General features: G+C 55.2%; 7 protein-coding genes across 7 annotated transcripts; 4 read left to right on the top strand and 3 right to left on the bottom strand.

Moving 5' to 3' along the window:
- Nucleotides 1-732: 732 nt before the first annotated feature.
- Nucleotides 733-4,447, bottom strand: BGZ61DRAFT_430475 (TUP1-like enhancer of split-domain-containing protein). The gene is made up of 2 exons (XM_046243812.1): nucleotides 1,088-4,447; nucleotides 733-1,034 (listed from the first exon to the last, which is right to left on the bottom strand). The coding sequence occupies exons 1-2, from the start codon at nucleotides 4,092-4,094 to the stop codon at nucleotides 928-930; spliced, it is 3,114 nt and encodes a 1,037-aa protein (XP_046097985.1). The 5' UTR covers nucleotides 4,095-4,447; the 3' UTR covers nucleotides 733-927.
- Nucleotides 4,448-5,644: 1,197 nt separating this feature from the next.
- BGZ61DRAFT_483964 (uncharacterized protein) lies at nucleotides 5,645-6,946 on the top strand (the record flags this gene model as incomplete). The annotated part of the gene is made up of 1 exon (XM_046249543.1): nucleotides 5,645-6,946. One exon carries the CDS (start codon nucleotides 5,645-5,647, stop codon nucleotides 6,944-6,946), a length of 1,302 nt encoding a protein of 433 aa, XP_046097984.1.
- Nucleotides 6,947-7,323: 377 nt separating this feature from the next.
- BGZ61DRAFT_120085 (uncharacterized protein) lies at nucleotides 7,324-8,532 on the bottom strand. Its single transcript, XM_046237025.1, has 2 exons — nucleotides 7,912-8,532; nucleotides 7,324-7,855 (listed from the first exon to the last, which is right to left on the bottom strand). Exons 1-2 carry the CDS (start codon nucleotides 8,410-8,412, stop codon nucleotides 7,463-7,465), a joined length of 894 nt encoding a protein of 297 aa, XP_046097983.1. The 5' UTR covers nucleotides 8,413-8,532; the 3' UTR covers nucleotides 7,324-7,462.
- A 1,599-nt stretch (nucleotides 8,533-10,131) lies between these two features.
- On the top strand, nucleotides 10,132-10,872 carry BGZ61DRAFT_483962 (uncharacterized protein; the record flags this gene model as incomplete). The annotated part of the gene is made up of 1 exon (XM_046249542.1): nucleotides 10,132-10,872. The coding sequence occupies one exon, from the start codon at nucleotides 10,132-10,134 to the stop codon at nucleotides 10,870-10,872; it is 741 nt and encodes a 246-aa protein (XP_046097982.1).
- Nucleotides 10,873-11,259: 387 nt separating this feature from the next.
- Nucleotides 11,260-12,217, bottom strand: BGZ61DRAFT_461474 (uncharacterized protein). The gene has a single exon (XM_046247175.1). It carries the CDS (start codon nucleotides 12,129-12,131, stop codon nucleotides 11,736-11,738), a length of 396 nt encoding a protein of 131 aa, XP_046097981.1. The 5' UTR covers nucleotides 12,132-12,217; the 3' UTR covers nucleotides 11,260-11,735.
- A 4,024-nt stretch (nucleotides 12,218-16,241) lies between these two features.
- Nucleotides 16,242-17,036, top strand: BGZ61DRAFT_483960 (uncharacterized protein; the record flags this gene model as incomplete). The annotated part of the gene is made up of 1 exon (XM_046249541.1): nucleotides 16,242-17,036. One exon carries the CDS (start codon nucleotides 16,242-16,244, stop codon nucleotides 17,034-17,036), a length of 795 nt encoding a protein of 264 aa, XP_046097980.1.
- Nucleotides 17,037-18,539: 1,503 nt separating this feature from the next.
- On the top strand, nucleotides 18,540-20,497 carry BGZ61DRAFT_498480 (uncharacterized protein; the record flags this gene model as incomplete). The annotated part of the gene is made up of 5 exons (XM_046251278.1): nucleotides 18,540-18,647; nucleotides 18,699-19,055; nucleotides 19,108-19,327; nucleotides 19,379-19,461; nucleotides 19,520-20,497. The coding sequence occupies 5 exons, from the start codon at nucleotides 18,540-18,542 to the stop codon at nucleotides 20,495-20,497; spliced, it is 1,746 nt and encodes a 581-aa protein (XP_046097979.1).
- Nucleotides 20,498-27,039: the final 6,542 nt, after the last annotated feature.

Here is a 27,039-nt window from a genome sequence, read left to right as displayed (position 1 = left end):
TAGCGTAGAATCAGCAAGCAGCAAGCAGCAGGCAGGGAGAGAATATGTTCTGCCCACGGAGGCAGGGCAGTGGTGGAACCCGAAAGGTCAGTGGTAACAATAGCAAGTCGACGGGCTCATTCGGCCAGTCGACAATGAGCTTCGACGGGACAATAGACTCAGAGCCGTGGGAAGCGCCAAAAGCTCAACCTCACTGTCGAGGCCGACAATAGCGAGGGCGGGAACAATGAAAGCCTCCTCTGGGGCCAAATCGGCGCACGCACAGCGCAAACCGACCGTCCTCGGCGCCGCGAGTCCGAGCAGCCCACGACGGAGCGGGCAGACGTCGCGAGTGTTTCTGGGTAACGGACAATCCCCTTCTGCGGCTCCGCGGCGGAATAGATAAAGGGCGAAGCACGTTGGCCAAGCAAAGTCGGCGGTGAGTAGCACTGGTCGTCGAGTCTGCTGACCCCTCGGTTGCCTTGAGAGAAGTTGAAACGCAGGGAGGCTCGAGTTGCACCGCGGCTCCCGGTGGGTGTGATACCTGAGCCAACACCACGGTGAGCTGTGATTAACGGCGCCCGCAGCCAGTCGACCGAGTTCCCCCGGCTTCGCCCTGCCTCAGGCCTCGCCGCCATTGGCCGGCTCTCTGCCAGCACTCGTACATGTCGTCCAACCAGATGGAAATCCAGACTGGCCAAGACACCATATCTTGAATAACATCTTACCAGCAAGCACAGTCGACGGCTATGTATCATCACGAACCATCATTGTTACAGAAACATACAGTTTTCTATACCCGCATACAGCCAAGAGTTCTGTCTCCCCCACCTCCATCATCGCCCAAGAAATATGCCCCAACGCCGGTCTTATCCTGTCGGCAGACTATCCCAGTCTACCCATCCACAAACATGTACTGGTACTGATACACGGATTGCGACACAACCCTCAAGCCTCCACGTCCATCGACTCCGCATCCACCGACCCGTCCTCCAGGTCCAGGTCCAGAACCCTCGCGTACTGCAGTGTCAACCGTTGTAACTCACGGAATTTTCCTGTCCACATGTTAGTACATTACGCAACGAACTATCAGTCAGAATAAACTCACCGAGAATCATCACCACACCCTTGAGCAGTTCCTTTCGGTCCCATCCACAAAGCTCTCCTTCCTTGCTGTACCAGCCTCGTCCGTTGTCTTTGACCTTGTCATCCTTTTCTTCAAGAATGCCGCCGATGAGGCTATTGAGCAGTTCTTCAACCTTTCCCCGTGCTCCCTCGGCTCCCAGTCGCTTCGCATACATGAAGAGATACAACCGGAACTCTTCTGTTGACCCCAGCTGCATGGCTCCTGCGATCCTGTTCTCCAAGTGCGCGATGCTAATACTGCTCTCCAGGCCCTCTGATTCTTTACGCTGAACGAGCATCTTGATAATACGCTGCAACCCATACGACCGGCCCTTAAGCAGAAACTCGTTGGTGGTGTGGCGTTCCAAGAAAGGAATGATGCCAGAGGAAGCGGTGACCTTTGTCGAGTCCTTGTCCTTGCCGTCCTTGGAAACCGGGCCCACCGCGGTGGATTGCAAGGCAGATATAGAGGAGTCATTGGAGTTCCAGTACTGGGACCCGACCGCCCACCAGGCTTCACTGAGTCGCTGCCAGGTGTACATCTCTCGGGCGTAGTAGTAGCCATCACCATTGGTGAGGGTGACGACAACGTGCCCAGTCGAGTTGAGATGTGCAGAGGTGACACCGGGTCCCGGGGTCGCCGTGTGCTGGTTCAGCGAGGTCGTGACGACGTCGAGGATTGGTCCAAGAGAGACAGGCGGGTGAGGTGAGGACTGTGTCTTGAGATCCCAGACGTGTGCCAAGCCCATGGCGGTGATGCAAAGAAGCCAATGCTCGCGGCACTCGAGGATGACTGGCTGTGCTTCCAGAACCATAGGGTTGAGGAGCCTTCTTCCAGCGGGTGTCCAGACGTGTACAGATCCGTCCTCGCACGCCACTGCCCAGAAGTTCTTGTTTGCTGTCACCAAAATGATTGCTCGAGGCAGAAATTCCTGCCACAATAATGAGCCTCTCTTTGTGACGGTAACATGAGAAGGATCACGCGGGTTGACGTCGTTTTTGGCTTCCAAAATGAAATTCTCGGAGATCCTGGACGCCTCTTCGAGCGAACTCTCTTCTTGCAGGATACCGCGTTCGAGCGGTCGAAGGATGTGTGACCGAATCTTGGGGACAGCAAGCCTGACCTGAGCGAAGGAAATCGACGGGTTCAGGACCGCCGGTCTGAGGAATTCGGGGGTCGGCACCACGCCGTTTTGAACGGGCACGAGGGCCGCAGGCTCCGCGCCGTCTGCACCATTAGTGATGACGGGCGTCGGGCCAGTGGAAACTCGCTTTGCCGTAGGCTCTTCCTCGTCCTCGACTTCGGCCGGGGCCATTCGCCTCTTGTTGCCGAGCAGCATAGAAGCAATGCCTCCCCTAGGAAGCCCGTCAAACGGCTTCGTGAGGTCAAGGACGGTTTGTGGAGCTTCGTTCTGGGTTGTCTTGGTCGTGGCCGATCCGACCAACTGAGTCTGAGGCAGTGACGATTGACCGGTTCCAGATGACGAGACCAACAAGGGCGCAACTCGCTTCTTACCGTCCTTGCCAACTGTGACTCTGGATTTGAGCTCCTTGACGCGTTCTGCAGTCTTGTCCGCGGCCTCTTCTGGCTTCTTCTCAGGCTCCGCTTGGCCATTGGTAGCAGGCTTAGCTGTTGTTGAGCTTGGTTTGGTGCCATTGGTAGCAGGCGTGGACTCCTTGGTGGACTCAGCTGTAAAATCACCCATGAGGGCGCCCATCCTCGACTCGACGGCCCTTGACTCGCCTTCTTTGCTCTGGTTCTCCAGCATCAACCCATCCACATCCTCAACAATACCCATTCCCTTTCGGGACACACCATACTTTTGCAGTGCCTTGTCGTTCTCTTCAGGTTGCGCGACCCATCCTAGCTCTCCTTCTCCGAACTTGACGACCACAATACTTCCGTCAAGACTTGCGGTAAACAGGGTCTGACCATCAGGGGTCCAGGCCAAATCAGATATTGACTTGCCAGCCAAGTCCTGGAGAACGACAACCGGCCTGGAGGTGTTGGTGTTCCAAATACTCAGTGTCTTGTCCTGACCAGCCGAGGCAATGACAGTAACGAGCTGTCCACCACTACCGTTCGTGGGGTCGTCCTTGTCTGGCTGCACGGTGTGGAAGAGTCGGGGAGAGAACATGCAGACCTCGGTGGGTGCCTCGTGTCCAATCAGGTTGATCTCGCTGTCCCACCTGCTTCGTTCAATGATGGCGACGGAGCTGACGGGGCCGTTGACAGCATTGGCGGCAGCGATGTGGTTTCCGTCGGGGGACCAGGAGCAGCGGCGGAAGTAAGTGGTAAGGGGTGAGCTCTTGAAGGGGGAGCTGATGGTAGTTTCGAGGACGAAGTTATTGACCATGTCGTGCTGGGTGGCATTGGGTGCTGGGGAGGTGAAGCGGAAGATCTTGATGGTTCGGTCATCGCTAGCCGTGGCGAAGAACTTGTTCGCCGGGTCGAAGGTGATGCCCTTGACATGACTCTGGTGCGCAGCGAGAGTCTTGAGCTTCTCGAAAGTGTAGCCGGACCAGACAACGACCTTGGAGTCGAGGCCAACGGAGACAAGGAGGGAGGAGTCGTATGACCAAGCGAGATCCTGGATGTCGTTGTCGTGGCCAATTAGGCGCTTGTAGGTCTTCCAATTCTCAACGGGAGGCGGCTCATTGGTACCGAAGGTGGCGGCAGGGGGGCCTTTGTCGAGGTGGTAAACACAGATGATCTTATCGTCGGCGCCACTGGCCAGGTAACGGTTGTTGGGGGAGAAGCGGACTGAGTGAATTGTGCCGAGATGGTGGCTCATGTGGCAGAGCTGTCGCGGCTTGTTGTAGTCGGGCGAGTTGGCGTTGTAGATGGACTCGGTGGACCAGATGCGGACGTGGCCGTCGCCGCCAGCGGTCGCGAGACGCTTGCCATCGGGAGAGACGTGGCAGCTATAGACTTCAAAGTCCTTCTGCTCGCCGCTGTGGCTTAGCCATGAGGGCTTGATGAGATGCATGGCGAGGGCGAGGGCGAGGACGAGAGAGCGGCGGCCGGGGCGGGGCGAGCCGCATGGGCAACGGGGGTCGACGGAGGGTGAAGTCGGTCGGTCGCAGCTGTTGGCGGAAGGTATTCGCGACGCTGGAGGTGCGGGTTGGACGCCGGAATGGGGTGGTGATGGACGGCGCGGTGGTGGTTGTGGTGGGAGATGATTGGGTGGCGACGGTGATGGCGATGGTGACGGATCCAAAATGTTGGTGGTGAGGTGACGCGCTGCAGTTGCGCTGTGTCGCGTTTTCCAGGGCCCAAAGTACAGCCGTGACTTTTTTTTGCAAATCAATCAATCAGAAAAGGGCCTGGCCTGGTTTCGTCGGATGCGCCAGCTCAGGCGCTAGAGCTTGCTGTGCAGCTTCTACGTCGCAGAGCTCCGGGGAGCACGGTACGTACCTCCCGGCTCCTGCCTTGTCGGGAGCTCTGGGGCTGTCAGGTTGGCGACTTCCCCACAATGGACCCCCGGAATCCGGGGCTGTGATTGGATGGGCCGGATTAACGATTGTGCTCCGCAGCAGCGCATCCATCTGGGACCATCTCCTGGCTTTGTCCGCAACACAGCATCACGCACACCAAGAACAGTATTGCCATGTGATTCCAATCCTGTAGTGGGCTCCGACCATCGGACGCACTCCAAGTACCGCTAATTTTATTCACATGTCCTTCAGTGCAACTTACTCGATGTGCGCCGCCTTGCAAAGCTCCAATGGCTTTGTTGGCGAGGGCTGGTCACGGACCACTGGGACCTGTCACAGCGCTCACAAAGAGACTCTTGATGGCCCATGATCAGTGTTCTAGTCTGTGAGTTTCACCGGTCTGTGTCCTGGGATCAGATATTCCAGTTGATTGGGCCATGCGGAGTCATTTCCCCCGGATCCATGGTATTACACAAGTGTAGCCCCCTCCACACGATCGAGGCCGACATGACCTCGACGGTACTTAGTGAACTGACCCAGAACTAATACGCTCGTCCATTAATCTCGACATCAAATCAATGTCTTCCAAAGAAGTTATGGCTTTCACAAGCATCTACTCGTTCACGCCTGGTCTGGTTCATGATGCAGAACACTTACTCCCCTACCAGCCTTGAGAACATACGCAGTATCATGCCATGGGAAACGACCGCAACTGTTCAGTTCCCGTCAACGAAGCTAATTACATGCCCGAAAGTTCTTAGACCAGTTCCATTCCCGAAGTCCCGTCTCTTTTTACTTGGCTACACCAGCCAAGATTCTGTCCCATGCAAAGGAACGGGGAACGATGTTCTTATAACTCTCGCACCACAGCATCATGAACATCAGGTCTCCGAATGGCTGAACATCAGTTCGCCGGTCTCTTGTAGAATTCAGTCGACGTATGCCCAGCTATTTATTGAATGCCATGTGCCCTTCCGCAGATTCCGTTTCATCATGTCACACACTACTGGTTTACTTTGAAGCATAAACCTCACCAACCATTCCACGATCTAGGCAAACAATCCGAATCATATTCACTTCTACAGCGATTCACTTACAGAAAATGGAGATCCCAGATTCCATCAGTCTAGGAGTGGAGGTTGAGTTCCTCACTGCTCAATACAAAGACAAGGATGCTCAAGTTCTCGATCAGGATCACAGATGGGCATGTGATCCTCCGTCCGAGGACCCGTATACGGTGCCCTCGCCTGCGGGGCCTCATTATTGGGCCGAGATGGCTTCCGTCATGCAAGGTTGCGAGGCTTTAGCAACCGCTCAACTTCCCACGGGATGTCCATATCCTTCCAAGTCTGACCCTCTGAACCCTATTGCCCATGATGCCCCTGCAGACTCGATCCTTGAACTTCCAGACTTTTCGCGTATCCGTGTCTGGAACAAAGAAGCTGCCGTGTCCAAGGATGGCATTGTCTCCCGAGCTGATTACTGGTTCATGGTTCGCGAAGCGCACATCTCTGTCGACGTCCGAAAGCTGCCTGGGAAGTCACCTTCGACCAAGTATAACTGGCACGGAACCGAACTAAACAGCCCTGTCCTGACTCGTCCTGAAGAGTTCAAGTATGGGCTGCCTTCGCTCAAGCGAAGCCTTGACGCAATTCAGAACAACGTCAAAGTTGCTCTGAATGAAAGCTGTGGACTTCACCTCCACGTAAACCAGTCCGGGAAATTGAGGCAGGACACTGCGAAACGCATCGCATGTCTCGTCCTTCTCCTGGAGGAACCCTTGCTATACCAAATCAGTCACCCGCATCGAGGCAAGTCCCCCTTCTGCGTGAGAATCAGCACGGATTCCAAGGCTGTCATGGAGGAATCCTGGATCCCTGGATTGGTTGGTGACGGTGCCATGCAGATGGAGGCTCTAGGTAAGGTCATGAAAAGCTTCGAGGACAGCAATAAGGTAGACAAGAAGATCCTACAGGCTATGAAACGCATCTATGCTCAAGCCGGCCTCGAGAGTCTCCGATCGATTCTGAAGAAGTTTGATGAAGGACCGGTGCGCACCACTCGCCGTTGTGGGCTGGTGGTTTCCAGGAACGATACCTTGGAGTTCCGATACCCAGCATCAACTTTCGATTCCGAATACATTGCGGCGTGGGGCCAGTTGGTGCGACACATTTTCGCCCTTGCCATGAAGCCAGCCGACGAGTTCTCGCAGATTCTTTGCCGCGTGTACGAACTTGTCGCGCAGGACAAGGCGGTCGGCTGGGAGGCCGCGATGGAGGCCATCGAGTTCACAGACGTCGGCCCGGAGAAGTGGAAGAAGTGGATCAGTGAATTTGACGGGCCACTGAAGGACCTAGATCAACAGGGAATCATGCCTCCGCGACCTAGAATGGCTCTTGATTAAGTCCTGATCTCCGGGTATTGTGTCACATTCATGTGCTTGGATAATCATCAGGTTGGGTAGAGCGCTTTTGGGTAGATCATAACGCCAGTGCGTTTAGCATAGGAGGAGAGTTAGCAATTGCAGCTAGATCAAGTGAATTTGACTTTTTTTGTAATAATATCCAGTAGCACTGGGTTGTATCAGCTTGTGATGACATGTTTTCGTTCCTTGATGTGAAACGACTGGTTTCGGCCACCATCTGAAGTTCTGCTTTTTGCGCAGAAGCTACCTGGAGGAAACAGGAGGTGGATTGGGCGCGGGCGCATATTACCTAGTTACCAAGAAGCAATATGCAGCCCTAATTCTTAGAAGATTGGCTTGTCAGGCGCAGGCCAGATCCCCCTTAATAATGAAACAAGAGGTCGGTTGGTTGATTGGTATGGAGTATGCAGAAGCAAATATTCCTCTCTCAATCCCTGTCCCCTGAACCAACAACGCCAACGCCAACATCGGACGAAATTACTGTCTTGCATTCATTCAGTCATCCTGGACCGGTTTTGACACTTGTTGTAGTGACTTTTGTGTCTCCTCAGTAGCGTACCGCTCGATATCCCGTGCCAGCTCCTCATCCGCCTCGCGCATCTTGTCCGTCATGGCCCGCCAGCCCTGCCAGTCCACGACGTTGCGCGCGGCGCGGTTCCACGAACTCGCCGCGGCACAGACGCAGTTCATCTCGCACTCTAGGATGCGGCGGTACAGCACCACCAGGGCTTCGCGGGTTTGCTCCCGTAAGCGCAGGTAGTCGCGCTCGTCCTGCCAGGCGGAGCGTTGCAAGATGCGCGGAAGGGTTGTGAAGCGGGGGATGTTGGTTGTGAGGTAGAGGAAGCCTTGGGCAATATCTTGATGTCTCAGGAGAGGGTCGAGGAGTAACTGCATCCATGTTAGCCACAACATACAGATCGATTGTCGGTAGGTAAGGAGCCCACATAATGACGTACAGGGGTGAGAGAGCAGATTCCCGCCCACGCAATAGCTGCACCGGGATGCGCATCCAGCAAGGAAGCCACAGTCTCACGAGCAGCCACCAGGACGTTCCTCGCCAGGTCATCGCCAGCATCAGACTTGGAACTCAGCTCGCGCGCCAGCCCCGCCGACGCAACCGCCGTCATGAGCTCGAGACGGCGAGGACCCCCCGGCAGGCCGGCGGAGTTATCATTGACCCCTTGGCTGGGCAGTTGCTGGAGAAGGATGGACTCATAGGCTAGCACGAGGCCGGTCGTGCTGAGGTTGGCTTTCAGGGCGTCGTAGGCCGTGTTCCAGAGGTCGGCTTCCTGTGTGGCGTGGTTGTGGCTGCCGGAGATGCGATGTAGGGAGCAGGATTTGGTAGACGCGGTGTCATCTGTATGGCGGCGGATCCTGCCTACGATGCGTTTTACTCGACTGGTTGCCGCTGGTGGTGGCGCGTTGAGTGTGGTAGCGGGGCTCATGGTTGGTGATGGTTGGAGCGATGGTGGTGTTGGTGATAACGATTCAATGTCAAATCACAGCCAGTGTGATGTTTAGTGGTTGAGCAGGGCAGTGCAGTATCTTATCGACGCTGAAATGAGACTCGTCGTTGACAATCCTTCTATTCCTCCTCCAAAACACAGTGATGACGACGGTGGGTAACATCCTAACTCGGTCTCGGCTCCCAACTTCGGCTACAGCTTGGCAATTGAGTCGCGAGTAATGTTCTTGGCGAGAAAAATCATAAACGGGAAAAGTGACGTTGTGATGTTCACAGATGGGTCCGATTGGGGTATGTTATCCGCAAAGGTTATCCGTAAAGACGGGCCCCTTCGTCATAGTCGGCGGAGAATACAAGGCACTGGAGGCATGTCACTGGATGCCGCCAAGGTCGGCAAGTCTGCCTCTTCCCGCTAAAGCCCCGCTGAAGCTGCGGAGCCGCGGGCCCTTTTCCACCCGACGTCCAAAGGCAGTTGGCAGAACACGCAAAATGGCTCCCGGCACTGGCGCTGGCGCTGGTACGGCAGTCCGGCAGGGCGCCAGGTTGTTGGGGCGTCATAGTGGAGGAACGCATGGAAGAGCTAATGAGCCCTGGACCGTATAAAGTGTCTCCGGGCGATTTCAGTGGTCGAGCTGGATTGTTAGGGGGATTAGGGGGCCAGCTCCTGTGGATTGGCTGCCGTAGCTGGGCTGAACCCCACTACACGCATGGCAAAGGCCCCCCCGCCAATACCAGAGCGCCGCAATCTTGACGTCGGATAGAGTGCTGGGAACGGGGCCCTGTCAGAGCGGTTCAATTCATACTTGGGTTGCGAGAAGATGCGATAGGGCAAGAGGAGAGGACTGAACAGACACGTAGAGTCAGACCAGGTATCAGACACTATTTTAAGCTGCTTTTTTGTTCCTATGTTTGAGCAAGAAACCTGTCTCTGCTGTCGACCAACCAACCGCCCGGATGGACGATCGCTGGTCGTTGTCTCAGGCCGTCAACTCGAAACGAACCAGATAAACACCATCACCAACCAGGAAGCACCATCGCCAACGTCCCAGCGTCCCGGGGGGGGAGGGGCTTCAACCTTAACCAGCACCGGGGTTTGAGGCAGCCGGACGGTCCTGGACGCTGATCGAAACCAAAATCCCCCCCTCCAGCCTGATATTTTGACGGGCTTGTAAAGTGGTGTTATTCCTGGACGCTCAAACCCACGGACAACAACAGGCGACGGGCAATTGCAGCCCGGGATTTTTGTTGCCATGCTCTACTTGAAACAATCCATCATCTCACCAATCGTCGCCGTGTTAGCCCACAGCCTCTTTTGGTTCTGAGCACACGGACACGGGCGCGGGCGTTGACTCTCGCTTTCTCGTCACTGTTGGCTCACCTCATTCTCACCTTCGCTTCATCCTTTGAATCACTTCCCGCACCGCTCTCTTTTTAGATGCCTTGGTCGGCCTTCTTTTTCTCCTTCTCTACGCTGTTTTTGCACACCGTCTCTCTTCTTCACAACGCTCTCCTACTCTCGCGGTGTTGATCGCCAAACCGTACTTCATTCACAGTCACTCATTCGCCCTTTCGTTTCCTCGACGGCCGTTCACCTGGGATCCTCGATATCGTCCGATCCCTTGACAACAACGTCTGCAACTCTTCACTCACTCGAATTACTTCCTTCATCACGCGTTTTCTTTCAACGCCTACCGCAACAATGCGCTCTCTCGCCACCCTTGTCATCTGGGCGACTCTGCTGGCTGGCTTTGCCTCTGCCGCTCCCGCCGCCTACAACACGTTGGCTGCAGCTCTCGCTGTGACCGGGTATGATACCACTTCGGCTGTAGCTCCCCTTGCCACCACCGCTTCCTTCTCGAAGCACAACATCATCCTCGTCTCGACGGTGCTCTCCTGCGGCTCGGCCACTTCGTCCGTCGCTGCGGTCACGTCTATTCCCGGTGCCATCGAGACCCCGGCCTCGTGGACCCCCACTGTCAACGACCAGAAGGCCTGCGACGAAGCCTCCTTCGCCGACGAGTCCGTCGACAACCCCGTTACGCCTGCCGACTGGAACGCTTGCGCTTCCCTGTACAGCACCTGGGCCTCGTACAACGGCACTTTCACTATCGGCCGCAAGAACGCCACTAGCGGCGGTGACGATGATGGCACCAGCTACGACTACCCTGCCAAGCGCGCCTACGATGCGCCCGGCAACAACCTCGACTACATCCCCATCTTGCAGGCCGACTCGTGCACCTTCGCCGTCCAGCCAACCTCGCTGGACCAGCTGCTGGTCATGGGCGATGTCGACATCAGTCTGATCCTCAAGAAGGCGCTGAACGAGTACTCTTCGGGCTCTCTGATCGGTGCCCGTGGCAGCGTCAACTGCGCGGTCCGCGGCAACGACAAGAGTGTCAAGGCTGCTCTGGGGTGGCAACTTTACTACCCCGGTGCTTAAGTCGATCTTGAGATCCCTCGCCGGTGCGCTTTTGCCGGGGGACACAAACGACGCACCACGTAAGACTGGAACGAGAAAAAGAGCACACATGAACAGGAAGAGGGGACGACGATCACGACAGGCACACAGGCTGGACCTACACGGAACTCGGCTGCCATTCACGGCACAATCCTACTCTCTCCGGACTCGAACGCTCTCACTCTACTTTTCCTTGAGTTCGGAACCAGGGACAGGAGCAAACGGCAATGCGGGGACACGATACGAGGGGCGAATGGCGTCTAGGAATTCTCTTTTGTCGGCAAGGCGGGGGGCGAAGGAATGGAAATGACGTCGGATAGACATACCTCTTCTGCTTAGCCAGGGTCAATTTGAGTTTGAAACTACTTCCTGTCACATCTCTCATCCATGTCGCCCATCTAGTTGGTGCGTCAAGTTCCGTGATTGCAGTGTTGCGTGAAATGGTTCGTGATGCCTCTTTTTAAGTCGAGGTTGAGTTCAATCGCGGGCGTACTCTCTCTAGCCTCACGATGCGGTTGGTATGTCAGGATCCATTATTGAAAGCCATTTGTTTGTTCGTCTTTCTCTAGACGCCCTCAAGTCAAATCTAGCTAATCTCGTGCAATCATTTTCTCGTCGTGGGCGTCAACCTTAAAAGCAATCCTCGTGCCATGGTTTCATGTCCATGTACCCTTTTTCCTTGACGCCTCGCAAAACCCAGCCTGGCTACTCGCAATGTTGATCAAAATACCTGGAATCTTCTTAGGCGGTGTGACGACAGTGAATGCCCGCACCCAATGTCCGTGATTCCAACAACATCCGCTTCAAAATCCGCCGCCTATCTCGTGAGTGTCTGGTGACGAGCGTCATGCCTCAGTCCCAGGTCCGAACGCCGCTTCCATCGCGAGCCGCAGTTTCTTTTGGTATTCACGGAGCTCATGCTCGAGGGTATTGATGCGGTGCAATTTCCCCTCTGTCGAAATGACTCGCTGTCGCCAAGTGTGGAGTTCGACGGCGTGAGCCTCATCCTTCTCCCTCATTCGTACCCTCAGCCGCTCCAGCTCAGCCCGGTATTGGAGGCAATTGTCCTCTGCAAGCTTTCTCTGCTTCTTCTCCTCCTGCTGCGAGGCCAGCGCTTCGAGGTAGCCAAAGGTGGGTGGTCTTTCAGGCATCTTTCCCTTGCCCAGGAACGCTCCTCCAACTGGCTTGTTCTCCTGCAAATCTGCCACCTGTTTATTCAATCTTTCGATCTCCGACCTCATTTGGTGGGTTTGGTTGTGCAGCGCTGCGTATTCATCTAGCAGACGCGAGAACGCTGGGTGATCCCCTTTGGTATTCGCTTTTTCCCGTTCAGCCCCATCCCGGTCTCTGTCTGAGCGTCTCGCTTCCCGCGGCTCTTCTCGTTCCAGAAAGGTTTTCCAACGGGAAGTGCTGCCAGTGGTCGAGCTTTCACCAACAGTTTCCATCATGGCCGGAGGCTTCGAAGAGGAAGTGGCGTGTTTGACTGCCACGTCCTTGGCAGCACTCTTTGAAGTGCCTGGTGGCTTCAGCGAGCTGTTCGTTTCTGGAATCGAAGGCGAGTGGACTCGGGGCGGCGTATCGACGTCACAGCTTGGTTGTGTTTTGGTCTTCGTGAGTCTTTGAAACAAAGGGTAGGCAACCCATACCACCAGGAAGCCGCCAGCACAAAGGATGAGCCCGCCAAAAGTGGCCTCAAGGAGCTGCGGACCTATTGTGTCCACATATTGCGCGAACGAAACGATGTTTTCTACGGCCCGAAAAGGGAGCGCTCTCGTGAAAGAAACCCATGCCTGGTAGGCAGACTGTATCGAAAGCAGCGTGTTGAAAAATATGGGGGGGATGATGCAGTAGCAAACGTAGACGATGCCCGTCAAAATCGCGAGTTGGATCTTTGGGATGGTCTTGAAGATTTCGAAAAGTTCGTCGAGAGAATCGAATAGCGACGACGGTTTTTGAAGGGTTCGGGAAGGGATATTGGCCAGTATCTTCGTGATCGTGAGGGCTAATTTACACGTGCTGACGATGAAAGTCACCACCACAAGCAAGAACTGGGCGAGGAGTTCTGACTTTGTTTTCGGGCGATAAACAAGGGGCGATATGTTCCGATGCCCAGGGGGCGCCTCAAAAGATGTTCTTTGCTGCGAAGGCATTGTTGCTTGTAGCAGACGTGGTCTTGATAGTCGGAATGCAAGCGTCGAGAGTGTCAAGTTTGGGCAAGTTGGATGTGGGAGAAGCAAAGGAGAGCGGTGTTTCCCACGATCTTGAATCAATAAAAATCATGCAAGACAAAGGTGAGAAAGTCCCACATGATGTTTTCTTTGTTCCATCATGGGCCAATGCGTTTCCTGCATTTGGCTCTTTGAACGGCCAGAGGTGAGAACAATGTGAAGTCTGAATCCCAACGGCGCAACGGTGTTTGCAGCACCTGACTTCCACAGCCCTTTCAGCTGCAGACAAACAATGCGACAGGACGGTGCACCCACGCAAATCAAGCCCTTTCAGGATGCCATGTGTGCCGTGTGACCTAAAACACAAAATTCGACAAAGAAAGCATCGACAATAGCGTATCAATAGTCTGGCGATGCGCCCGCCTGGAGGCCCGTATTGACCATTTAGAGTTGTCCAAATCTGGAGTGGAAGGGCTGGTCATCAACAAGCAAGTGGCTTTTGGCTGTGTTTACAATCTCAGAGGCGTCCCAATGAAGCTCGAGTGAGGCTCAGGGAGAACCATTCCCCTGGGACTCAGCCATCACCCAATCCAGACTCAGCTTGGCCAGAAGAAACTCAAAGGAGGCCCAATACGAATCCGCCTCCTGGGGCTCAAGACCGAAATAGGCTTTGGTCGGGGCCCAGCAAACTGGGAATCCAAACACGGCGTGATCTTCCCGTTTCACAACAGTATTCCAGACCGTCTACGGCTTGGCTAGGGTCCAAGTCGTCTAGACTTGAAGACTTTGTGTCGACATTGTCTGGCGACTGGGCTGCTTGGAGACCGTCTAGACCGCGGATCCGCTCCTAGTGCGCCTCTGTAGTTGAGGTTGCCACATCCAGTCTCAGTCCTTCCACGTGGTTCACGTAGCCCAATTTCCACAACGACGACCACTAAGACACTCAAAATTGCCGAAGTCGGCGGCCACCGCCGAGAACAGTGATCGGTTTCGGTTTCGGGTTCGTGGGCCGTAGGTGGTGGGCTGTGGTCGCGGGAGGTGGGGAGCTACAGCGAGAACGGTTCCCGAGAGCAAGGAAAGTTCCCGTAGAAGCAGTTTTCAGAGGGCAGCTGGAATGTGGGCTTCCCAGATATTTAACTTTCATTACCACTCTCAGTACTAGGGAGACAGCCACCACGCACAGCACGGAACTTGCCTGGGCCGGCAGGTGAGAGCTTCAGCAAGGTGATTCCGGGTGGCAGAATTGGTTCCTGGTGTCAGAGCTGGTTCCCGGTGGCGGTCATTATTAGTCGGCGGTGAGTGCAGTGAAGGCTTCCAGCCATGGTCGAGGACTGTCCTGGACCCCGGTGGTTGGTATCTTCAGCGACTAGGCGTCTCACTCCCGACAAGTTCCAAGTATTGGGTTGGGATTTCCATCCACGAGGCCGTCCCAACTCGTTCTCAGCCGTTCTCGGCCTTCCACCACAACGCATTTTGCCTCTGACCTTGCGATGATGCGGCCTGACGGGTTTCAGGACCATAGACAGACGCCTTCTCAGCCCACCACAGGTCCACAGCACAAGACCACACGCGCACACGTACGCCCCTCAGTCGACAACACCAGGCCACGCAAGCACACGCCTTGGGCCTCGATAGGAGGAATGCTGCTCGGGGGTCGACCAGTAGCACCGTTGTCGGTCCGCTGAATGAGGACACCGACCGAGGGTTACTGGACCCCGCGCGCTCAATAGTGAACAGTCAATACCCTAGTGAATGCTCGAGTGAACGCTCAATAGTGAACAATCAGTACCTCGTGAATCCTCAAATGAACGCTCAATAGTGATTCCTCAAGTAAACGCTCAATAGTGAATAGCCCATTGAGACACCAGACGGGCAATTCTTCGCTCCGCGTCCCAGGCCCTTGGTTCCCGCCGCACGGTCCGGAAGTCCGGTGCACAGGGCACAGTGCCCCCTGCGCCAACCGCGCCTGGCACCAGCCTGCCCCAGCTGCCAGCGCGGTCCGGATCTGTGGAATACATTTCCGCGAAATCCGGGGCCAACGCCGCTAAGGAAATGCATCCGCCACCAGTTCCACCAGCTCACGCCTTGCGCACACCACCACCAGCTCGCCGACAGACCGCCGACAGACCGCCAAACGGACCGACAACACCCCGCCAGACACCCAGCCATGGACCCAGGTCTCCCAATAACACGGCGTGAATCACAACGCCTCCCTCTCCCTGATGGCTTCCCGCGGCCCATGGCTAGGCATCCGATCATTGCCCAACAAGAACCCGACATCACAGGCCATGATGGCCAGGCTGCGTTGATGGTTTGATGGCGTCTAAAGTCGTACTACGCATGTATGTACGCAAGAATGAGGAAATTGAACCTGCTTTGATCAGTGGGCTCGAAAGCCCATACCAGCAGCTCTCCAGCGACATCACCCGCACCAATTTCGTGACATCTTTCGCCTCGGCAGTCCGGGATGAACAAATCCCTCGGTCGGCTTCTTGGCATCAACTCGACCAACAGGAAGCATGTCAAAATGACAAAAAGCCACAATGACGTTTCCCCCTCTCCAGTCCTCCAGTCCTCCAGTCCTGAGAGGCTGAGACATGTTTCCCACCGCCATCTCCGCCAATCTCCGCCATCTGGGAAGTGGTGGGAAGTGGGCAATTCTTACCCCCGCCCGCCCGCGGTAAATGCCGGGGAGACTTCCCATCCCACAATGGTCCCGGCCAGTCGGGTCTGCGAGTAAGGCAAGCCTCAATTAAACCTTGAATCCATGGGTTCCATGGGCTCCATGGGCCTGGATAGCGGCTACCTCACAAACTCTGATTTGCCCGCCGTTGTGTTTGACGCCGAATGGAATTTCAGAAATACGCCGCGCCGCAGTCGTGTCCTGAAAATATTTAGTATCACTCTCGTCCCAAACATTTCGCAGCCTCGCACTCTTGAGATTGTCCAACATCGGCGATTGCCAAACACGACTTCACACGGCCCGAACTCCACCATCCCGGCCTCGCAATCATCGGCAACTGATACCGTACCGGCAAATTACCCGGTCATCACCCAAACAAGATTGTCGACGAGCTGGACTCTCGATCCCGATCGCATTCAATCAACAACCATCTCACTCGCTCAACACTCCTCAATACTCTACCGAACCCTTCACCCCACATCTCAATAACACCGCCAAAAATGCCCAACACAGTCCCCAAGGTCCCCCTCTTCGACGGGCACAAGAAGAGAAAGCAGCGCCGGCAAGAACAGGAGCGCCAGCAAGATGCGATTATGAAGCAGGCCGCTCAAGAAGCCCAAGAGGCATCCATTGAAGCTACCTTCCAGTACCTCAACGATTTCCTGGAGAACTCCATCTGGAGAGATCAGATGGATCAGAACCAAATCTCCATTTCCTGGGATGTCCTTCCTCCCATGCATGAGCTCAGAACCTTTGGAGAGCTCGACGAGGGTGAAGGCACAAAGGCCTGTCGACGCCTCTTCAAGGCTGTGGTCATTTGGGACGACCTTGGACACGGCCTCTGGCTGAAGCTCAAGACCGAGGATCGCCATAGCGGTCGCGTCTCAAGAGAGCTGGCTTCGTCCTTCCAGAGCGAAGGAGAATCCGGCAGGTCGGCTTATCCCACACCTCAACGGTCCCGAACGAGCTCTCGGTCTTCGATCGAGAGCAAGTTCTCGAGAAAATCCCGAAAGCCCTCCGCCGAGAGAGAGGAGGCGAATGTCTCTGATCCTCCCCGTCGATCATCCGTCGCCGAACTTTGCCCATCGCTGCGCAGGGGATCCAGCGGCAAGATTCCCACGCGCAGCTCTACAGAGCCCCTGTCCTGCAGCGACAACGCCGGCAAGGCTGCTGGCGGATCGCGATACAAGCTACCGAAGATGATTCCCAGTAGCTGCGCGAATGCCGTGAGAAAAACCATGGGCGCGTTCGGCGAGAGCATGATCCAGGCACATGGCGGCGGCAATGCACTTTGATTACATTTACTACTGGCTTTGGATTTCTCATTTCTCATTTCAGCATGGCGCAAACGAGGGTTTAACATTGGTGGCCACGCGCCAGGGAAGGAACACGGTCGACAACATGGACAACCCAGAATTATTTTAGCATGGCGTTTTGGATTTGGAAATTTTTATGGGGGATTTTGGAGATCGCGCAAGGGAACGGAAAATGTCTCAAATTAGCGGTAGCATCTACAAATCAACGATTGATGATACGCATACGATACATTACTCTGTGACACTCTACACGTTGGTGATTCTTTGGGGATCAATAAACCTCACTAGACCACACCATCGTCGAACACGGCATTGGTGTTGCCGTCATGCCGAAGAAGACGGCCCGAGATCCACGTGACTCGACGGCGCGGGGCTATTCAGAAAGAGGCGCCTCGGTACTGAACATCAGACCATCTCCAATGCCGTCCTTTGGTGTTTGCAGGCTCCAGACTCGGCGTGCAGGCGCCAACAGTTTCACCTCTCGTCACCGGCATCCCTCCTCGCAGTTAGCGGCAGTTTGCTTTTCTCATTTCACCACGGGGCCAATGGGGCGAGGCTGGGTTGAGGCCGGTGATACTGGTGGCGCTGCCCTTGGCTCTTTTGGGAATGCCCTCCACCGCGGCGTTGAGAGGAGAAATCCCGCTCTCAACGCTGGCCCCATGTCTTCCCCCGTTCCCCGTCTCCCCGTCTCTCCAGCAGGCTATCACGGGCCAAAACCCAGGGCGAGGCGAGGCAATTAAGGCTCCCGAGCCAGCCCTACATGGTGCAACATACGCGTAAGGTTGACTTCATCCCTAAAATTATCCATGTATTCAAATGCAGGGTTCATGGCAATGCGGGTTTACCTGCAGATGGCCGGTGCTTCAAAGCCAAGACCGTGAATCTGTCATACCAAGAGATATCGGCTCAACAACCCACCGACGACATGCCAAGTCGAAATCGAAATTGTCACTCCCCCTTCCCAACGCTAAAAACACCATTGGAGCCTGGCGAGTGACAGTCAAACTCCCCATCCCCGGCTTCGGTTGTCGCCGTGCCTCCTTTTAGCACAGGACTATGGCTTCAGAGGAATTGCCATGGCTGACGGCATTGGCGCATGCTCCCCCCCGATGGTTCCTGCATCAATCCCCAGGCGTTGCACAGCTCAGGGCGCCGCCAATCTCGAGAGCGGCTGTAAGCAATGGGACGACATGCAGCCGAGTTTTCAGCTCCCCAAGCCATTCGCACTAGCTTCAGGGGTCCCGACGGCTACTGCATCTGGCCCTGGCTGGGCGCGAGTTGGGGCCCTCCAGCTCCCCCACAGGCCGCCGCCAGGCTGAAGGCACTTCGCGAGGTCAAGCAGAAGCCTGGCGTTTTCTCCTTCTGGAAATCTCGCTTTCTCGTGATTGTTGTTGTCGTCGTATTCCTTGGTTAAGGGCTCCATTCTTTGGCCGTATCGCTTTGTTCCCTATTGTGTGCCTATCCCAGACGGGTCCTGGTGCCATGCGTCACTTACACGGCCTCGCGCTGGTCGCTTTGGCGGGCCTCACCACTCTTTCCACCGCGACCGACATCGTTTACGTGACCGACCTCGAGATCTATACGCTTCTGGTATGCGGTCAGTCCTCTCCCGAGACCAACCCGTCATACTGACTTAGACAGGCGCCATGTGTTGCCAGCGCCATCTCATACGATGTCTTCGCCCTCACCTACTCGTCGACAGTTTGCGGCGATGATGAGACCATGTTGCAATCCTGCGTCTGCTCAAACACGGCAAGATTCGGCGACATCTACTCCTCGATTTCCACCGATGTGACGTACAGTTGCGGTACAGCTGCCACAGACGACCTATCGAGTGCTTCAAAAGTGATGGACCAATACTGCAACCAGGAATCCATGACCGTCACCTTCTCGTCCCCAACGACCAACATCGTTCACGCATATATCACAGACCTGCCAGAGATGGCCTACATGCCTCCGTGCGCGCAGTCTGCAGTGTCTGAGGCCGTAATGGGAGCGGTATGAATGCCTTCCATCAACGCCATGGTTTATAGACTAACTCTAGTCCCAGGGAGCGTACAACTGCCCCGAAGCGGCCGAGCTATTCGCGCCTTGTGTTTGTAGCAAGAGCGAGGTTGTGAGTGCGATCAGCGACACACTTCGACAGTCTGTGAAGTACTCGTGTTCCAACAACCAAGACGTCACCACCGCCCAGAGCTTCTACAATGAATATTGTGCCATGAACAAGGGAACCACGTCCTTTGCAACGCCAGATGGACCCCCGGGAGATAGTCAGTCATCAATCAAGTCAGTCTAGGAAATACGTGACTAACTGTTGTCAGTGACATATTACATTACCGCCCTACCACAGTTCAAGTCTCTACGCAACTGTGCCCAGAGCGCCGTCTCAGTCGCCATTCTCAGTGTACGTTTGTATTTCCATCATTCACTTGTCCCAAATCCAGTCGCTAACATTTCTTCAGCAAACCTCCTGGCTCTGCGGCAGCGGACCACAAGAATTAGCTTCTTGTGCATGCCTCAAATCGGGCATGTCAAACTACATTTCCAGTGTCCTAACCGAGAGTGTAAAGTATGCCTGCTCCAACACCGCCACAGCCGATATGACATCCGCCGTTGCAGCTTGGGACTACTATTGCAGTGCGGCAGAGAAAAAGGTTGTGGCCACAGTGCGCGAGTCGGTTGCTCCGACATATCAAACTGCCAGTGTCGGGGCTGAGTCAACTGCTGTATCGCGAACAGCGTCTTCCAGTGCTTCGGAAACCCTCGACTCCGGTTCCTCAGGAAACAGCAGTTCCTCTGGCGACAGCAAGGATGAGTCCAAGGATAAATCTAAGGGCGTGGGTATTGTCCCGATTGCAGGCGGCATCGCTGGTGTAGTAGCTGTGGCCGCAATTGGCCTCGGTCTCTTTTTCTTCTGGCGAAAGAAACGCCGCCAACAAATGAAGGGAGAGCAGATCCCGTCAGGTGGCGATCAACACCACGAGTACAACGGCAAGCCGGAGCTGATGGGAGATACTCATCTCGCGCCTGGTATGGGCGATCACAAGACAAACTACGGCCCGTCCGAGTTGTCGGGACATGGCTCTCCCCGACCTGAGTTATACGGTGGTATGAAGCCTGGGGTCGCGGAACTGCCGCCAAACTATCCGAGCAATCCCGATATCAAGGGATACCACGCTCCTCCAAATGCACAATACTGCCATCCGTCGCCTCAGGCTGGGTACGCGCCGTCGCCGGTAACGCCTCACGAGCTACAAAGCCCTGGTGGGTATGCTTTCCAGCCTTCGCCGCAGGCACCGCATGGACAACAGGTGTACGAGTTCCCAGCGCACCCGTCGCCGGCCGCGCAGAGGCCGAACGGTCAGCAAAACCCGGCATGGCAATCTGGGCCAGTGGAATCATACGAGCTAGACTCTAATGTTGGTCGGTGGGCAAAATAGGGGGGACAAAGGGTGTATCTCGATCTTTCTGCACGACGCTAGCAGATGTGAAGGCGAGCAAGGTTACGAAGCGATACGGCGCTTTGGTATGGGAAGATGTATTCTAGGCCGGCGTTGTTGGTTACTTTTTGGCTAGCGGTGAAGATTATGTCTTTTTGTAGCGATTAGAACGTAAAATTACGAATTGCCCAGTTTTTGGTACAATATGTTGGAGGGTGTACACAAGTCTTGAGTTTGTTTGCTCTTCTTGAAGCTCTCATTGTGTGAATCGTGTTAAGGTAGGATGCTTCGCCAATATACCTGACTGCCCAAGGCCTAAATTAGGGCCTAGCATGACAAAGCCTCGAGAAAATAAGTTAAAAGCATCTATGCAAAGAATTCCCTGAGACTTATCAACTGCCGCTTATACCTTCATGTCATGCTGCAGAATGGCCCAGACATTATCGTCTCAGTATAGGGTAGCTGCACCACCAGGTGGGAATACGGTGGGGCAGCTTGCAGCAGCTCAAGGTACCTGAGGTACCAAACACGACAAGTTGGACGCGGCGGATGGTCCGTGCGCCGTTGCTCCTTCAAACAGCTGAGCGTTGTTGGTGTTGGTTCTAAAAACAGTGTCTCGTCGTTCAGGCGCGAAGCTCCAATTTCTCTGCCTCATCCTCTCCACCAAACTCGATCCTTTGTTCTTCACCACAACGCAACCCCGTCAGCCTCGCACAGCCTCGATTCCCACTCCCGCGCGCACGCGCCCATCGCCGTCGACGAGACAAGAAGTGCGAGCCGCGTCTTCTTCCCCCCTTCCTTCTCCTCGTGGAATCGCAGCAGCGGGAATGACGAGAACCGTGCTGTTGACCTAAACGATCCACGACCATGGCGGCCGCAGATGTAGACTTCGGCTACATCGCGGGCCACCTTGGCCTCGACCAGCCCGCGCTGGTGACGCTGACGACCGAGCCGACCGTTGATCTTGTCACGGCGCTCTTGCAGTCCGTGGCTGCGAAAGCGCATGAGTTCGACACCCTCTACGCCGACAAGCTCCAGACCGACATCGAGCTGGAGAATGCCGTGCGAAGCTCTGAGACTCGGTCGCAGACCTTTAAGGCGACTGCCGACAAGGCCCTCAAGGATGTTGAGGAGGCTCGACAGCAATTGAAGGACGAAGGTAGGTGCTTGCGAGGTGGTCCTGGAACAAAATGGTCCATTTGCTAATTCTTCTCCCCCGCCACAGAAACAAAGCGACAGTCCATCGACAATGAACTGCAGATCCTCAAGTCGAAGAAGTCTGACCACGATGCCGAAGTCAAGGCCCTCAACGATAAGATCGAGACCCTCCAGTCGTCGAACCGAACCAACCTCAGCATCATCGAGTCGAACAACAAGCGCGATCAGACTCTTACAGAAGAGATGACCAAGCAGCACCAACGAAACGTGGAACTCTCTCGCGAGATTACGGCCCTACAGCAGTCCGAGCAGAATGCAAAGGGCCAGCTCAACAGTGCCAAGTACCGAGAGGAGTCTACACAGCAACAGCTCGACCTGGCCCGCAAGAACAGCGAATGGCTTGAGAATGAACTCAAGACCAAGAGCGAGGAGAGTCTCAAGTACCGAAAGGAGAAGGGCTCTCGCATTGCCGAGCTTCAGCGACAGAACGAGGATATCCAATCGCAGGTCGATGCCCTGAAGCGAACCGAGCAGCAACTGCGTGAACGACTTGATGCCATGCAGGCCAAGGCAGACGACGCCCTTGTCAAGCTCCAGAAGCAAGAAGGTTCTTTCGCCACGACGGTCGAGAGCTACAAACAGGAACTGGAGGACCAGAGGCGGTTGGTGGACATGTCTGACCAGCTCAGCAAGAAACACCAAGAACGTGTGCGCGAACTGGAAGCTGAGAAGGAACGCTTGAAGGACAACTACGAAAACGAGATTCGCCGCGTTCGAGTTGAGCTTGAACAGGAGCGACAGGCCGGAGTTGAAATGGAGGAGCGCATCCGTCAACTTGAGACGGAAATCGATGAGCTTCAGGTGCGACTGGAGCATGGCCCGCCACCCGAGTCGACACCGCAGACTCCCCGAGCCAATGGATCCCTGATCGGACGGGCTGCTTCTCCTTTCGGAACACCTGGATTCGCCACTCCTGGTTCTATTCGCAGCAAGTCTGCCATCACCGCCACTCAAGCCATTGAGCAGTTGTACCAGGTCAAGGCTCAGTTGGCAAGTGAGCGCCGACGGAACCAGCAACTCTCTGAAGAGCTGGACAACATGATGACCGCCTTGGAGGCAAAGGCCCCCGAAATCCAAGAACTTCAAGCCGAATCGGAGACTCTTCGCAACGAGATCGCCCGAATGTCCGAGTTGTCTCAGCAGAGCTTCGAGGAGCGTGATGTCTCTCGGAGGGCTGCCAGAAAGGCTGAAGGTGCTCTTGCTACAGCACAGGCCGAGACGAAGATCCTGCGAACTCAACTGCGGGATCTCGGAACTCAGATCCAGTTGCTTGTCTTCAACATTTATGCCATCGAGAAGGGCATGGAGCAACTCACCGACGAGGAGACCTTCCGTCTTAAGCAACTGGAGAAGGGAGAGATTTCCGAGGAGGTGCTCTCTGACATGTCCGACACTCACCAGTTCATTACGCAGAAGTTGGTTGTCTTCAAGGACGTCAAGTCCCTCCAGGCCAAGAACGAGGAGCTCATGCGAATTACCCGAGAGCTCGCAGAGCAGCTGGAGAGTGAAGAAGCACTGGCTGCGAAGCACCAAGCAAAGGAAGATCACGACATGGTTGAAAAGCTTCAGCAAGAGCTTGCCCACATGACTGAGGAGACCAAGTCGATTAAGAACACCATGGAAAGCTACAAGATGGAGCGAGACATGTTCCGCCGCCTGCTCCAGCAACGAGGCACAAATGGAGACGAGGCTTCCTTGATGCGCAGCTCTCTGGATGGCAGCGGACGACTGCCCTTGGCTAGTATCGAAGCCGGAGAGCAGGCAGAGACTCTGAATGAGGCACTGCGTAAGCTGCAGTCCGAATACGATAGTTTCCGGGATGCGCAGGATGGAGTGCGCAAGGACCTACGCGACCAGGTCAGCAGCCTTGCGTCTGAGAAGAATTCCTTGCAGACCGAAAATGTGAAATTGCATGGCGACGTGCGAATTGGAGATGAGCGTCGCGAGATGCTGAACGGCAACTATGTTGCTCTCCAGAGCGAGAACCGAGAGTTGCAAAAGCGAAATCAGACCCTCTCTGAGACGGCAGCCAAACAAGATATTCGAACTCAGCAGGTTGCCGAGGAGCTCATCGAGGCTAAGGGCCTACTCGACAGCATGCGGAACGAGGCTGCCAACTTGAAGGCCGAAAAGAAGCTGTGGAAGGATATCCAAGACCGACTGAGCAAGGACAACGAAAACCTGATCGAGGAGAAGAACCGACTTAACAATCTCCTTGCTACCCAACAGTCTCTCGAGAACGAGCGAAACCGGGGTGAATCCGAGACTCGACGAAAGGCCCAGTCCAGAATTGAGACCCTCGAAAAGGAATTGAGCGAAACCCAACGGAAGCTATCTTACGAAACGGAAGAGACTAAGAAGTTACAGCTTAGGAAGGAGTATGAGTCGAAGGAAGCACAGAAGCGAATTGACGAGCTCATGGCCAGCCTGAGCCAGATTCGGGAAGACCATGTCGGTATCAAGACTAGTAGAGATCACCTACAAGCCCGAGTCGACGAGCTGGCTGTTGAGCTGAGAAACGCCGAGGAGCGAGCCGGTCGCCTCCAACCCCGACCTACTCCCAGGCCTGGCACTGTTGCGGACAACAACGAGCAGCAGCAGCAACTCGAAGCCGAAATCCAAGAACTCAACATGGAGATTTCTGATCTCAAACGTGATCTGGATATGGCCAACACTCACCTGGAGAACGCCAAAGCTCAGGCTGAGCAGTTCAAGGAACTGAGCCAGGCCAACGAGGAAGCCTTGGAGGACCTTCGGGGTTCACAAGACCAATACCGCCAAGAGACGGAAGCGCTTATCGAGGAGAAGGACAACAAATTCAAGGAACTCAGCCATCGCATCGAGGACATGTCTGCCGAGCTTTCTCGATCTAACACTGAGCTCTCTACTCTTCGGGATTCTCAGGGAGAAGTTGCGCGGAGGTATGAAGATGAAAAGGGAATTCTTGAGGAGGAGGTCAACCGACTGAAGGAAGAGAGTGCTCGGCACCTGGAGGCAACGAGGTATCATCAACAGGATCTCCGTGCACAAGCTGAGATTGCCACAAAGGCGCAGCAAGACTACGAGCAAGAGCTTGTCAAGCACGCCGAGGCTGCCAAGCTTGTTCAGCAACTGAGAGTTGAGCACAACCAACTCAAGAGCGAGGCTCAATCTCTAAGGACCGAGGCAGAGTCCGCCAAGGTGACTCTCGCTCAGAGTGAGACTTCTTGGGAGGATCGTCGGCAACAGCTGGAGCAGGAGATGGCTGAGCTCAAGACGCGGCGCGAAGATGTCAATGCGCAAAACAAGCTCCTCCACCAACAATTGGAAGGCCTCACTACGCAGGTTGCAACGTTGCAGCAGAAGCGCACCGACGCCGAAGACGGCGATGAGGGAATGTCTCCTGTTCCCATGGGAGATGCCACCGAAGGTCTTCGTGAATTGAACAGCTACCTTCGCCGCGAGAAGGAGATTCTTGAGGTCCAGTACGACTTGAAGACTCAGGAAGCCAAGCGACTCCAACAACAGCTTGAGTATACCCAATCGCAACTTGATGAAGCACGTCTCAAGCTTGACCAGGAGCGCACTCAGGCGGCGCAGAGTGGTCGAACCTCGATGACTCACCAAGACCTCATGGAGAAGTTGAATGAGCTCAACCTCTACCGCGAGAGCAGCATGACTCTCCGAAATGAGAACCAGCAACTCAAGGATCAGATCGTGGAGAAGAACCAGAAGATTGAAGAGATGGGGGCCAAGGTGCAACCGCTCGAGGCCGAAATCGACACTCTCACGACTCAGAAGTCTTTCTTGGAGGAGGAGATCAAGCAGATCCAGGAGGATCGCGACCGTTGGCAGAAGCGAACCGAGGGCATTCTGACCAAGTATGGCCGCGTTGACCCTGCAGAGATGGAGCAGTTGAAGGAAACCATCAGCGGCCTGGAAACGGAACGCAACGCCTTGAAGGAGGGTGAAGAGCCACTCAAGGCCAAGGTCGCTGAAGCCGAGGCCACCTTGGAGGCGGAACGCGCCGCCTGGCTCGTGACTCGTACCAAGCTGGGTGACCAATACAAGGAGAGGGCGAGGAAGCTCAAGGCAGAGAAGGCCGAGGTCGCTCAACAGGTCACCGAGCTCCAAGAGACCTTAGGCCAAGTCAACGGCGAGCTTGAAGGTGCCAAGGGCCAGGCGGAGCAGACTGGGAAACAGAAGTCGGAGCTTGAGCAACAAATCCAAAATTTCCAGAAGGAGGTGGAAGAACTCCGACGACAAGCTCAAGTTGCTGAGGCTACCCGGGCCTCATCTGCGGCTCAGCCAACCGAGGCATCTGCTTCCGCAGAAGTTGTCTCGCAGTTGGAGCAGCAACTAGCCAACGTTCACAAAGAGCTCGAGGCGGTCAACGCCCAGAAGCTGGGAGCCGAGCAATGTCTTGCGGCGCTCCAAACCGAGTTGCAAACAGCTGTGTCTGAGAGAGACGAGGCTACCAAGAAGTTGCACGAGGCAGCCCAAGGCGCACCTCAGTCCACCGAACAGGTCCCCATTGCCACCGCCCCGGCTGAGACCAGCGATGCTGCTGGAGAGACGACAGCTCCCTCTGTCTCTGACGAGGAGAAGAAGGCCTTGGAGGCAAAGATTGCTGCCGCTGAGGCTAAGGCCGCAGAATACGAACAAAGAGCGGTCGATATCGAGGCTAAGATTCAGCAAACCTTGAAGGAACGTTCGGACAAGATGAAGGGCGATTTGAACAACAGGCTCAAGCAATCCCGAGCCAAGCTGGAGGACGAGTTCAAGCAGAAGGATGCGGATCTCCAGCTCAAGTTTGAGCAAGAGAAACAAATATTCCTTGCTGAGAACGCACCCAAACCTGGAGCCCAGGCACCTGTGTCCAATAACCAACCTCCAGCTACTCCTATGAAGCCCGAGGCAGTACCCGTCCCTGCGACCCCTGCCTCGGTTGGGGCACCCGACCTCACCCAGCTTGACGACGCCGGTATTCGCCAATTCTTGTCTACGAACCCGACTGTGAAGAATATCGTAGCTGCTAACATCAAGAAGAAGCTTGAGGTGGAGATTGCCAAGCTGAGGACGGATCTGGAATCGACTATGAAGAGCGAAAATGAGTCGAAGATCTCGTCAGCGAGGGAGCAAGCCCAGCTCATGGAGTCTAAGAAGTCTACCTTGCGAATCAACATGGCAGAGAACAAGTTGAAGAACATCCAAGCAAAGATCAATGTTGTGGAGAAGGCTGTAGGCGAGACACCTCAGAAACCAGTCGTCGAGGTCTGGGAGGTGGCGAAGAATGCGGTTGCACCTCCTGCAGCACCAGTTCCGAAACCGACACCTGCAAGACA

The sequence above is a fragment of the Ilyonectria robusta genome (assembly GCF_021365365.1).
Source record: "Ilyonectria robusta strain PMI_751 chromosome Unknown BGZ61scaffold_27, whole genome shotgun sequence".
NCBI classification, from domain to species: domain Eukaryota; kingdom Fungi; phylum Ascomycota; class Sordariomycetes; order Hypocreales; family Nectriaceae; genus Ilyonectria; species Ilyonectria robusta.
This window is presented reverse-complemented; position numbering and strand designations above follow the sequence as displayed.